The 13,404-nt window shown below is 39.7% G+C and overlaps 1 protein-coding gene across 1 annotated transcript in view; it reads left to right on the top strand.

Annotated features, from left to right (window-relative positions):
* MAML3 (mastermind like transcriptional coactivator 3) overlaps positions 1-9,830 on the top strand; it is a 357,082-nt gene extending 347,252 nt beyond the window's left edge. Inside the window, exon 5 of the mRNA XM_060778923.2 lies at positions 5,849-9,830. Within this exon, the coding sequence (XP_060634906.2) occupies positions 5,849-6,840 (992 nt within the window). The 3' untranslated portion in view covers positions 6,841-9,830. The remainder of the gene's footprint in view (positions 1-5,848) is intronic.
* Positions 9,831-13,404: the final 3,574 nt, after the last annotated feature.

Below are 13,404 nucleotides of genomic sequence, written 5' to 3'. Positions count from 1 at the left end.
GTTTTCTTTTTCAACTCTAAATGACCAAATAGATTTTTAACTAATGCTTGCATAAATATGAGCCTGTTTGGCAGACTTTCTATGACGTTCAATCCCAGGCTGGCTGTTAACTGTAGTCAAAATTGAATTAGCCTCATGTCCCAAGGCAATACTGTCTTTACAGAATAACAGTATGGGTTGAAAGATAACAAGGTGTCTAGATCAAATTCGGGAAAGTACTTCAGGTTGCACACCTATGCACAAATCCTGGAAACAGGTCCTAGTGAATAGGATAGTATAGTTAGCCCTGCATTTCCATGGATTCTGCACACACAGATTACACCATCCACAAATTAAAAATATTTGTCCCCCACCCTGCGCACATGAAAAAGTAAGCCTTGATGTTGCCATTTAATATCAGGAACATCATTTTACTTGTATATAATGAAATTTGGCTTTGCATGGATTCTGGCATCCCTGTGGGCCTTAGAACCAAATCCCAGCAGATACCAGGGGCCCACTGCATTTTAGGTTGTGATCATTACACCAAATAAGACTTAATTCTATGTTTACCCATAAGTAATTTGTGAACTGAAAATGATACCACCTGTTGCTAACATGTAATAACTTGAGTCTCTGACTTATAGTATCTGAACAGCTTCCTCTAGATCAGTGGTTCTTAACCTGTGGGCCATGGACCACCAGTGAGTAGCAAGGACGAAAATTGGATCTGCCAGCCTCTTTCCTCTTTGTTTATTTATTTTTATTTTATTTCCGCTCCTTTTGCACCGCCTGCCACTCCTTCCCTGTCACTGACCATGACATATGTTCTGTATCAGAAACTAGAGCTGATGTGGTCTATCCAATGCGATTTTCTGAATCAGTACCCCAAACCCTAAAGTTGACCAAAAAACTAATTCGTCAGCCTTTTGGTACTAATGTTGGAGAGTGGTCCCAGGTCAAAGTGGTCCCTGGTCAAGTGGTTCCTGGTCAAAGTGATCCTTGGTCAAATGGTCCCCGCTCAAAAAAGATTGGGAACCACTGTTCTAGATGGTATGTTTGCTTAGACTAATGTGTGATCTTAAAATAACAAGGTTTTTAATCCAATTAGGCTGGGTATCACAGCATACTCTATACTTGATCATAATAAGGTTTTTCCCCACAATCCACTATTGTATTTCTGGAGGACTATGTTTTCCAACAGTTTCTTCTGATTTCTCAGCTAGGTCTCTGATACACCTTTGTGATACAAAAAAACCCTAGGTTTAATGTCCAGATAGGATTGGAAAAGAACCCTAGATAGACTCCACCATCACAAAACAGTACCAACCAAATCTGACCAAGTGTCCAGTACTTTACAACCTTCCTGTGTTTTGACATCACTCAGGAACTCATTTTACAGGGATGCGGCAAAAGCCTGTTGTGATAGGTTTCTCTTTTTATCTCTGACCAGTGGAACCTGGTGAGTGAGAAGGCCATTGGAAAAGAGCCTTGGTTTCTGTGGACCGGCTGCATTGATCTCTGGTCTCCCTTAAAGTTCTAGCTGCATCCTTTGCAGAAGCTACTGGGATGTCAAGGGAAGCCATTTGCTCCAATGTTCGATTACCCCACTCTCTACAAAGCATGAGAGCAGACAGGCAAAGTAATGGAATAATACACACCAACAATGCTTAGAGAATAGTCTTACTGACATTGCTGCTACATCTACATGACATTTACTTAGGAGTTCAACACCTGTTGTGAAAATAAATGCTTAGTTCCAGCAGCCCAGTTTGTTTCTTTATAGTGTATGTATAGTCAAACGTATAGTTCATCTCGTCAGACCAGTGGAAGCATAATAAAGGCTGTCACCTTCATATAGGAGTATCATTACTATTAATAAGAATAAGAATAATTTATTTCTTACCTGCCATTCTTCATGGCTCGAGGTGGGTCACAACATTGCTAAAGCACATAATCATTTTAAAACACTCTTTAAAATACACATATTAAAACATATTTTCATAAAATACATATTAAAATACACAAAACAAGAGTTAAACATAAAATGGAAGTTTAAAATTCATTGTATTGTCGAATGTTTTTATGGCCAGAATCACTGGGTTGCTGTGAGTTTTCCGGACTGTATGGCTATGTTCCAGAAGCATTCTCTCCTGACGTTTCACCTGCATCTATGGCAGGCATCCTCTGAGGTTATGAGGTCTGTTGAAAACTAGGAAAATGGGGTTTATGTATCTGTGGAATGTCCATCTGTGGAATTGCCACATTCACACCTACCTCACACAGACAAGAGTTCTTTCTCCTACCCTGGACATTACAGAAATATATAAACCCCATTTTCCTAGTTTCCAACACCCTCACAACCTCTGAGGATACCTGCAATAGATGCAGGTGAAATGCCAGAAGAGAATACTTCTGGAACATGGCCACACAGCCCAGAAAGCTCACAAAAACCCATTTAAAATGCATCATTTAAACTTTCTGGGTATTTTGCTAGTTGTCCCCCCTATACACACACACACATACACACACACACACACACACACACAGGGATTAAATGCATTTACATTAACAAATGATGCAATTCTATGCTAGGATTCTTAGAAGAATGGTTCGGAATATAGTGGGCCTTGTGCGAGGCCATGTACACAGGGCCTCTGGGTCAAACTTCATATTCTGACATTAACTCATCTTGCTTCTCATGAAGGGATGCCTTCAGAGGTCCATGCCTCAGCAATTAGACTTTCAAATTAAGCCCATATTTATCTTCTAATGTAAATCTCAAAGCAGAGCATGCTAAAGGCAAGGTATGTAGATGAGGAAAATAATGTTCTGTGATATAAATCATTCACCATTTTAAATGAAGCACTTCTGCAAAAAGAAAAGTTAAATATATAGTCTAGTCTCACATCCAGTTTATGACACAACTCATATTATTCCATAATCAGGACAATGTTTAGAGGCAGTCATCAGAATGACACCAAATCTAGGGATAAAAGAGAGATATCAGATTAACATGACCAGAATTCTGCATCAGTGCTGCATCTTTGTAAATGAACCTTCACATACAGGAATTAGAACAGTAGAAAGCTGTTGTTATACAACTACATAACAAAGCCAGCCAAATGCCCAATGGTATTACTCTCTTGCTAGTGTTCCAGTACACATCTTCATAATTGGCTAACAGGGTTTTTTAGCTACTACTTAACTTAAGGATATGGAAAATTGCATTAAATAAAAGTTGATTTAAGACAGCGCTTCTTAAACTTTTTCCACTCATGATCCTCTTTTGCCTAATTTTTTCCCCACAACCACTTGAGACATTTTTGCATGATCCTGGGTATATCTATATATATAAATTTGTTAGGGGCATCCAACGAGGAAACAAAACTCAAAAACCCCCCAACGAAACTTAACCAAAATTCCCATGCCCATAACACAACCCACAAGGTACAAACATATCTACTCAAAATGAAAAACAACACAACAACACACTCACAAAACGGCAAAACAACAAAACTCAAAAAAACCCCAATGAAACTTAACCAAAATCCCCGTGCCCATAACACAACCCACAAGGTACAAACATATCTACTCAAAATGAAAAACAACACAACAACACACTCACAAAACGGCAAAACAACAAAACTCAAAAATCCCCCAACGAAACTTAACCAAAATCCCCGTGCCCATAACACAACCCACAAGGTACAAACATACCTACTCAAAATGAAAAACAACACAACACACTCACAAAACGGCAAAACAACAAAACTCAAAAATCCCCCAACGAAACTTAACTAAAATCCCCGTGCCTATAACACAACCCACAAGGTACAAACATATCTACTCAAAATGAAAAACAACACAACAACACACTCACAAAACGGCAAAACAACTGAGCATGCGCATTGGCGCCCAGCCGCAAGTTCCCTCGTGCGCGCACATGGTCTTCCGGCCAACGTTCCCTCTGCAGAAACCATGCCCACTCCAAGCCCCGCCGCGCCGCTTCCCGCACACACACACACCCTGCCGCGCACACACACACAACCCCACGCTCCATCACTCCCCCCGCCGCCGCATACACACACGCAACCCCACTCCCCCCGCCGCCACACACACACACGCAACCCCACGCTCCGCCACTCCCCCCACCGCCGCACACAAACGCAACCCCACTCCCCCGCCGCCGCACACACACACGCAACCCCACTCCCCCCGCCGCCGCACACACACACACAACCCCACGCTCCATCACTCCCCCCGCTGCCGCACACACACACGCAACCCCACGCTCCATCACTCCCCTGCCCCAATCTTACCTCCTTTTACTTCACGCCACCTCCAAACCCCACCCCGCCCCTTCCCGCCCAGTCAAAATCTAGGAAAGACAGGAAGGAAGGAAAGAAGGAAGAAAGAGAAAGGGAGGTAAAGAAAAAGGGGGAAGGAAGGAAAGTTAGAGGAAGAAGAAAAGGAAAGATGGAAGGAAAGAAAAGAGAGACAGCAGAAGAGAAAGAAAAAGGGGGAAGGAAGGAAAGAGATAGAGAAAGAAGAGGAGAAGGAAGGAAGGAAGGAAGGAAGGAAGGAAGGAAGGAAGAAAGGAAGGAAGGAGGGAAGGAGGGAGGGAGGGAGGGAGGGAGGGAGGGAGGGAAAGAAGGAGAGAAAGAGGGAAGATTGGCCACAGCAACACGTGGCGGGTAAAGGTTGTTATTTCTATTATTATTATTATGCTATTGTTCCTCTGAGACCCTTTTAGGGGGAATGGGAGAGGTGTCAGGTGTCCCGGAGGCAATGCATTGCATTATTGTTATTGTTATGATGGTGGTGAAATAAAAGGAAATAAAAAGTGAAAGAAGGAAGCAAACAGGGAGGGAAGAAAGGCAAAGGAAGAAAGGGGGAGGGAATGAAGGAAAGAGAGAAGGATGAAACCAAGTAGTGAAAGAAGGAAAGAAAGAAAGAGGTAGAGAAGGAAGAAAGGAGAGAAAGGGGGAGGAAAAGGGGGAAGGAATAGGTAGGTACCTCTCTTTCATAATAGTCCAGATATCTACCTCAACTTTGATAAGTTTTACTATAGGCCACAGCAACGCGTGGCAGGGCACAGCTAGTAGATATATAAAATAGGTATGCAGATTTAAAATTGACTGACAATCAACAGTTTCAAGGCTTGTTAAACATGCTGATTTCCCTTTTTATGATTTTAAGTTTCTGAAGAATCCACTGTAAACACTGCATGTTGTTGCTAACAGATGTATGTAAATGTCTAAGTGGCATTCAGAACCTTTTTCCTGTTGCCAAAGGTTTTGTGACTCCAACATTGAGCGAAGGGAACCTCACTTGGGGTTGGAACCCACAGTTTAAGAAGCAATGATACAGGATTCCATTGTATATTTCTATTCAATCAGTGGAATGAGAATACCTTAGTACTTCTAAGTCTCTGTCTCATTATTATATTAAGCTTTGAAGCTTCAGGGATTCCCTAATATGATTATGCTAGCTGGATTGGTTTAGGTTGAACTGAATTTGCTTTAGGAAATCAACTGCACTTTTCTTCTGCTCTTCGTATCTTGGAGTTATTGACAGGTATTGCTTACAGAATAAAATAGTTATTCTTTTAAACCACATTTGGAGATTTTTAGGCAATTATTGGTTGTATTGATAACTTTCTGTACAGAGTTAAGAATCTTACCTTGCAAACTGAATGCAGCTTCTGCCTAAGGCTAGTATTGGAGCTCATTGACTCCAGGTGGTTATCAAGAATCAAATCCAAATAAAATCCTTTACAATTAAAACAGAAAACATTATTTCTGAAATCTTCTGTATTGGACTGAAATTTACACTTTGATGTTTATTTTCCCTTCTCTTATATTAGGTTCCCCCCAGGATATAGCAGCAGTTAGGAACCAAGCAGCTCTTCAGAGCATGAGGACATCACGAATGATGCCCCAGAACACCAGCATGATGACAATGGGGGCTTCCCAGAACACTGGGGCCATGTCTGCTGCAGCTGGCCAATCCGAGATAGGGATGGCTCCCTACAGCAGCCCTGCAGCCAGCCAACCGGGAATGTACAATATGAACACAGGAATGAGCCAAATGTTGCAGCATCCAAACCAAAGTAGCATGAGCCTGTCACATAACCCAAATCCGGGGCCAAGGCAGCCCAGCTCCACACAAGGTGTAGGCATGGTCAGTGGCTTTGGCCCCAACATGTTGGTAAGCTCTGCCATATCTCAACAGCATCAGCAAATGAAAGGACCAGTGGGCCAGGTCCTGCCCAGACCACAAGCTCCCAGACTTCAAAACATGATGGGTCCAGTTCCACAAGGAGCACAGAACTGGCAGGCACGAGGGTTACAAGGTATGCCTGGGAGGACTAGCAGTGACATTGGACCTTTTAATAATGGTGCCGCTTATCCAATGCAGACGGCTCAGCCAAGGCTTCCTAAGCAACATTTTCCACAAGGCATCAGCCAATCTGTCATGGACACAAGTGGGACAGTACGGACCCTTAACCCAGCAATAGGAAGACAGATGTTGCAACAGCTCCCTGGACAACAAGGAACCAACAACTCAGCTAGATCAATGGTTATGCCTACAATAAATCAGCAAGTTCCTACTCTGACTGGCTTTAACCAGCCTCCTGCACAGCATATAGCAGGAGGAAACTTCACCCAGAACAGCCAAGGTCAGATATATGAGAGGAATTCCACTCAGGACCTCTCTTATGGTTATAGTAATGAGGGAACTGGAGGTTCTTTTCCAAATTTAGCGGAGAGTGCAGACCTTGTAGATTCCATCATTAAAGGTGGACCAAGTGATGAGTGGATGCAAGAACTTGATGAATTGTTTGGAAATCCGTAGCACATGGGATTGTGTATACAGTTCCAAAGCTTTGTGGGGTCAAAAAAGGAAAGCAGAATGTTGCCACTCCTTATCTCTTCACTTTGGTTTTCGAGTTTTGCAAAGCAAGCTGATCTCTGGCTGTTTGTAGGAGGCATGGATGGACTTGAAGACAAGAGTAAGAAGGCTTTGCCAGCATCTCCTTGGTAATGTCTGTGCCATAGCATACGTGCTGCAGGTGGGAATGAGAAAAACAAAAGGAGGCTGCTAGTCTTTGTGTGGCAAAGCAGTGGCTGTCTCTCAACAGTGCACTTTCCTACTCAGCTCTAATGGAATGGCCGTAGCTTTGAGGACACAGAAGAGGCAGCTGCGTCCTGAGTCAAAACAGGAGAGGTGTTAGGTGATTGTACAAGCCACGCAGGTCAGAACAGGTGCTAAACTCTGGGTTTATGCAAACAACCAAGTTTCTTCATGTATCTATGTGTCTAACAGGAAGTCAAGCCAAGGTTGCTTGAATATGGTGATGACTGGACACATCCACAGCTGAATGGAACCATTTACTGGGCTATCAGACCGTCTTTATGTGTAGAAAAAGTCCTGTCTGGGTAGTTTGCCTTCCCCTTGCTGTCCATTTCCTCTATAACTAAATGGTTTTTCATTTAGTTTGTCTTTAAGGGTGAAGAAAAGAAGCAGAGCTCTAGTACAGGCCAATGCAGTGCTTGTATTGGTCACTGAAGTGGCTGCCACCAAAGACAGGGATGCAAGAACAACCAGACATTGAAAAGGAGAGATATATTATGCTCAAGTACATGATAGTGTTCGTGTCTAGCTTGTGTTTTCCCTGGGAGCGCAAGATGAATGGGTGTTAATTGTATGGAGTTTGGGCTACCCATGTGATGTTCCAAGCACATTCTGTTCAGCTGAATTTTAGGAACTCAAGAAGGAACTGGTCTAAAGATCACACAGGAAAGGGCCAATAACTACAACAGTGTACATGTATATGTATATTACCTAGGCATCAGTGTTGACATATCAACATCCAGCAAGTTGAAAGCATGTTTATGCTTGACATTTTTCAGAAATATTTCATTTTCCCCCTTCTTTGTATATGACAGTACCAAGCTCTTTCTATAACACCTATGCTAGTCACTGAGAAAATAAAGTAAGGAAGAAAAGATCTTCCACTGCGGTAACTTCTGATAGTAGTGGCACATAGTATTGCAGTTGAGCTCCCCAGAGGTAATTTTCAAGTAGAACTTTATGTGCCACTATTTTGTAGGGTTAGAACTGAATTAAAATGCTTTATTTAGCCCCATAAGGGTTTTAAGAGTGGAGCTGATGAGAAATGAATATCCCTGTATGTTGAACACAGGCTTGGAATTAAAGGGACGCACTTCCATGATTGTGTCTGGTCCTGATTATATGTTACACGCAACCATGTAATCAAACACCAGTGATACTGTTTTTCCACAAAGATTGTTGAGTTGAAAAGAAGCAATACTTTACAGTTCTTACTCTGTATCACCCTCCAGTTACTTTCCAACCCTCTCTCCCCACACTTCCCATGCAAGGTCTCAAAAGCAAACACAACTCCATGGGACAGAATGGTGTTTCTGAAGTGGAAAAGAGAAGGGACTGATCACCATCATATCTGACCACACTTCACTTAAAATACCTCCTCCAGAAGATGTTTTTATTTGAAAACAGTGAAAAGGAAAGAATCAGGATTCAATTACACATAATATATAGTCAGGCCCTCGAGCGTTAAACTCCTCCATAGTTGTTGAACATGTGGGCCACTGAAATTGGTGACATGTTGATACTCATGAGAGTTAGATATAGTGGGATGGAACATCACCAAATGCAATTTCAGCCTGTGCCACAATGAGGATTGACAAAAGCACTTGCAGACTGGCGAGCTTGAATTGTGGTGAAGCAGTTCTTGGCTGATGAAACCTTTGCCATGCACTCAATTTATTGCGTGCCAAAGTCAATTCTCATTTTAGCATCAATTGAGAGTTGTGCTCTGAATATCCAAATATGATATCCTGGGCAGAAACAGGTATTAGCTATTGAACAGAGTTGGGAAAACAAAGAGCAAATGGGTCTTGGAGTGTTGTAGAGTCAAGTAAAGATGAGAGAGAGGGTGACCATTTCCTTCAGCATAGCAATTTACTGGATAGGAACCAAGTGTCTGTTTTCATTGCCTCTCTCAGCCTCAGACAGAATTCCACTATTGTGGAAAGGGTAACAATAGAAGATGGACAGTGCAAGCCTGTTTGTTGATTCAAAAGTAAGTCCTACTGTATTTCCATGGGGCTTGCTCCCAGGTAATTGTGCACTGAATTGTGATATTATGATTGTAATATCAGGGCTCTGAACTGCACAAAATCTAATGAGTACTAAAACTTATCATTCACTTTTGTCACAAAAGTACAAGAATTGCTGTTTCTTCTTCTGATGAGGCCTCTAAATCCATCCTATTTGTAAAGCTTCCTTTAAATATTTTAAAATGGGACCAAGTAATAAAAAACCTTTAATATCTTGGGCTTTTTGTTTTGTTTTGTTTTTACTATGGTGCTGATGTATATGACATGTGTAAAAAGAAGAATGATTTGTAAATATGTTTTTACAATCCTGCAGATATCACTGGGTCTAATCTGTAAAATATATATACATATAAATAATAAATATAATTATATAAATATATATATATAAATAAATATATATATAATGTTTGTTTAAAATAGAGTATTTTTATTTCATTCTTTAACTCATCCTCACTGCAGTGGTATTGCACTTCAGATGTCTAATTACTAATTTGTACTGTATCTTTGCCAGCAACTTGCTCCATTTTATTCAGAATTTTCTAGTTTACTGTTTTTTACTTTGTACATTGGACATTGTTTATTTCCTTTTGAGAACTGTACAGAGTGCTGGAAAAAATGTAGAAACTGACTAATAACATACCAATTTTAAAAGAAAAAATAAAATAAGAGATGGTTATCTGACTTCAGTTCAATTCTGTTTTTTAGGACTCTTTCTCTGCCGTTACACATCACCGTCAATGTGATACGGATTAACAATTAGGCTCGCTGTTTTGTTCTTGGGGAGGGGGGATTCATACAATTTATATAAAATTATCAGAACCTACTTTATACCAAGACTTATTGTTGGTCATCTCAACCACTGTTGTCTACATTAGTAGTTCTCAACCTTTGTTCTTCCAGATGGTTTGGATTTCATTGCTCAGAATCCTTTTCCATTGGCTTATTCTAGTTGGGGCATCTGAGAGCTGGAGCCCCCCGTGGCACAATGGGTTAAACCCTTGTACCGGCAGGACTGCTGACCAAAAGGTCAGTGGTTCAAATCCAGGGAGCGGAGTGAGCTCCTGTCTGTCAGCTCCAGCTTCTCATCCGGGGACATGAAAGAAGCCTTCCACAGGATGGTAAAACATCCAGATATCCCCTGAGCAATGTCCTTGCAGACGGCCAATTCTTTCACAAGAATTGGCCTTGCAGACGGCCAATTCTTTTTGACACAAAAAAAAATCTGGGAGCTGAAATCCTAAATATCCGGAAGATCAAAGGTTGAAAAATGTTCTGGTCTATATTCTCAGTAGGCATCTGGGGATTCAAACAAAAGTCTTCTAATATTACACAAGGAACCTAGGACTGAAACTGGACTTTTTGCATGCAAAAGTTGAGGTCTGCCCACATTTGGTGGCCCTTCCATTGCTTCTGTGTAAGACTTGAAAGAACACGAATGTGATACAGCCATCTCCTGGATTCAGAGACACACTGACAATTATTTGTTTAAAACCACCCTTGTTTTAAAATAAAGTTGAAGGCCCCTTGCAATTTCAACTTCAGTATAACTTCCGTTGTTTATGTGGAACATCCATTGTCAAAGCAAGTATTGTCTGAAATAAGAACATAATTCTAGGTAAATTGTTATCACACAAATTCTCCCTAACAGTGACAAATATAATTTCTTCCATAGAATCATAGAGTTGGAAGAGACATTGTAGCCCATCCAGTCCAACGTCCTGCAAAGAAGCAGGAAACCTATCCCTCTTAATTGAATTCCATTTATACAAGTATTTCGAAACAACATACAATACATTTTCACCCCAGTAATACCTAAAGTACTGTATATACTCAAGTATAAGCTGGGCTGAAAAAGCCCCGCTCAGCTTATACTGAAGTTAAAGTTATTTATTAGTTTACTCTGTTATTATTATTTTATTACATTTATTATTTTACTAAATTTATTCTTATTATTACATTTACATTATTTTACTCTATTACTGTTACGGTTTTTCTTTTCTCTATTTATTATTGTTATTATTACACTTATTATTTTACTCTATTTACTATTATTATTACATTTATTATTTTACATTATTATTATTACATTTCTTATTTTTCTCTGTGTTATTATTGGAAGGATACATAAGCACATTTACATTGAAGAAGGTTAAAATAAGGGTTTAATCAGAGTTGGGCACTCTCATTTTAAATTACAGTTTTATGTAAACATTCAAAAACATTTAACCTACTGATGCCTCAATGAATGTAATTTTATTGGTATCTATTTTTATTTTGAAATTTACCAGTAGCTGCTGCATTTCCCACCCTCGACTCGAGTCAATACATTTTCCCAGTTTTTTTATAGTAAAATTAGTAGTATTGTAGTAAAATTATAGTAAAATTATAGTAAAATTAGGAGCCTCAGCTTATATTTGGGTCGGCTTATACTTGAGTATATATGGTATTTAAGTTTTCATTTTGAAACCAAGTACTGTCCAACAGTTCCACTTAATCTTCTATATATAAAAAAGTATTTAAATATTCACTTAAATATAATCACATATGATTGTCAATATACACAAACTCAACAATAAGGATCACAACAGAGAGAAATGTTTTGATTCTGAGAAGCCAGGTGGGAGAAACAGATGAAAGAGAGGCTACTATTGAAATAACATTCCAATGATCTTGGGAATGAAGTTTTAAAAAGAAATGTATAAATCAAGGGCATTGGCTAATGATTCGGTGATTTAGAAAATCCTTTGGAAATTATAGATGTGTTAATGGAAACAAAAGAAAGATTAAGTATATTGGTAGGATTTCACATTAATCATTAAAAGACAAAGATGTTAAATGAAAAATATATTAATTTTATCAAGGCCACTGCGCTGAATTTTTACCTTGAATGAACTGAGAATATGTATGCAGCCTACCCTTGGAGGTGCACATTATTTTCAAGAGATGGGTCTGCCATTAATGGCCTTCTCGTGGAAGAATCCCTGATCAACTCCAGGGACCTCCAAATATAGTTTGAAAGCCACTGATAGAATGATTTGTTGTTTTCTTAAAAAGCTGTATTACACTGAGATTGACACAAATATCCATCTAGGCTTAGGTTGTCTGCCAGAAAATGCAAAATATGTTTCTCTGACCCAGGCATGGGCAAACTTGTGCCCTCCAGGTGTTTTGGATTTCAACTCCCACCATTCCTAACAGCCTTAGGTCCCTTCCTTTTCCTTTTCCAGCAGAAGAGAGGAAAGAAACGGACTGAGGCTGTTGGGAATGGTGGGTGTTGAAGTCCAAAACACCCGGAATGCCCAAGTTTGACCATGCCTGCTCTAACCAGAAATTCTGGTATTCAAACCTAGAGGATATTTTGGTAGTTTGACGGTTTCACCCCAACAGCATTTGTGGTCTACCACTGAACTGCTGTATACTAGAGAAAATGTTTTTGTTGCTGAAATTATGATCGCTCTTCTTCCCCCTGCTGCAAAACAAGTTTATTTAAGGCTATGATTCCACTGAAAACACATAACATTTGTTGAAGAAGCAGAAAAAAGTTAATTTTGAGCTACAAAATTAATTTTGGGTGTTGAAGTCGAAAAAGTAATGTTTGTGAACTCTGAGAAATAGCCAAAATCTTTCAAAGCTAATATATACACAATAGAGTTTCGCTTATCCAACATAAATGGCCCAGCAGAACATTGGATAAGCAAAAATGTTGGATAATAAGGAGGAATTAAGGAAAAGCCTATTAAACATCAAAATACGTAATGTTTTTACAAATTAAACACCAAAACATCATGTTTTACAACAAATCGACAGAAAAAGCAGTTCAATATATGGTAACGTTATGTAATAATAATAATAATAATCATCATCATCATCATCATCATCATCATCTTTATTTATATACCACTCCATCTCCCCGAGGGGACTCAGAGCGGTTCCCAAGTAATATCACAAAACATAAAGAGTAAAAACAACATAACTATAAGATTAACAAACAAAATATAAACATAAAAATTGTCGCCATAACACACATATATTAAAAGTAATCCTGCCTGTTCAAGGCAATTAAAAATTTAAAAGGCCAAGCCAAGATTTTTGCAAGCCCAAAAATTCTAGGGGGGCCAGAAATTAAGTGCAATGCTATGGCAGACAACAATAATATTAGGTACGGGTCTGTGGCTGTTCATTCCAGGGCTGATTAGAGGAAAGAATCTGAGTAATTGGTAGGAAGAATAAGGCCATATTAGGCCATGTGTGGGGC

Source organism: Anolis sagrei, chromosome 5, assembly GCF_037176765.1.
Source record: "Anolis sagrei isolate rAnoSag1 chromosome 5, rAnoSag1.mat, whole genome shotgun sequence".
Classification (NCBI taxonomy): domain Eukaryota; kingdom Metazoa; phylum Chordata; class Lepidosauria; order Squamata; family Dactyloidae; genus Anolis; species Anolis sagrei.
The sequence above is the reverse complement of the archived record's forward strand: the minus strand, read 5'-3'. Positions and strand labels throughout refer to the sequence as shown.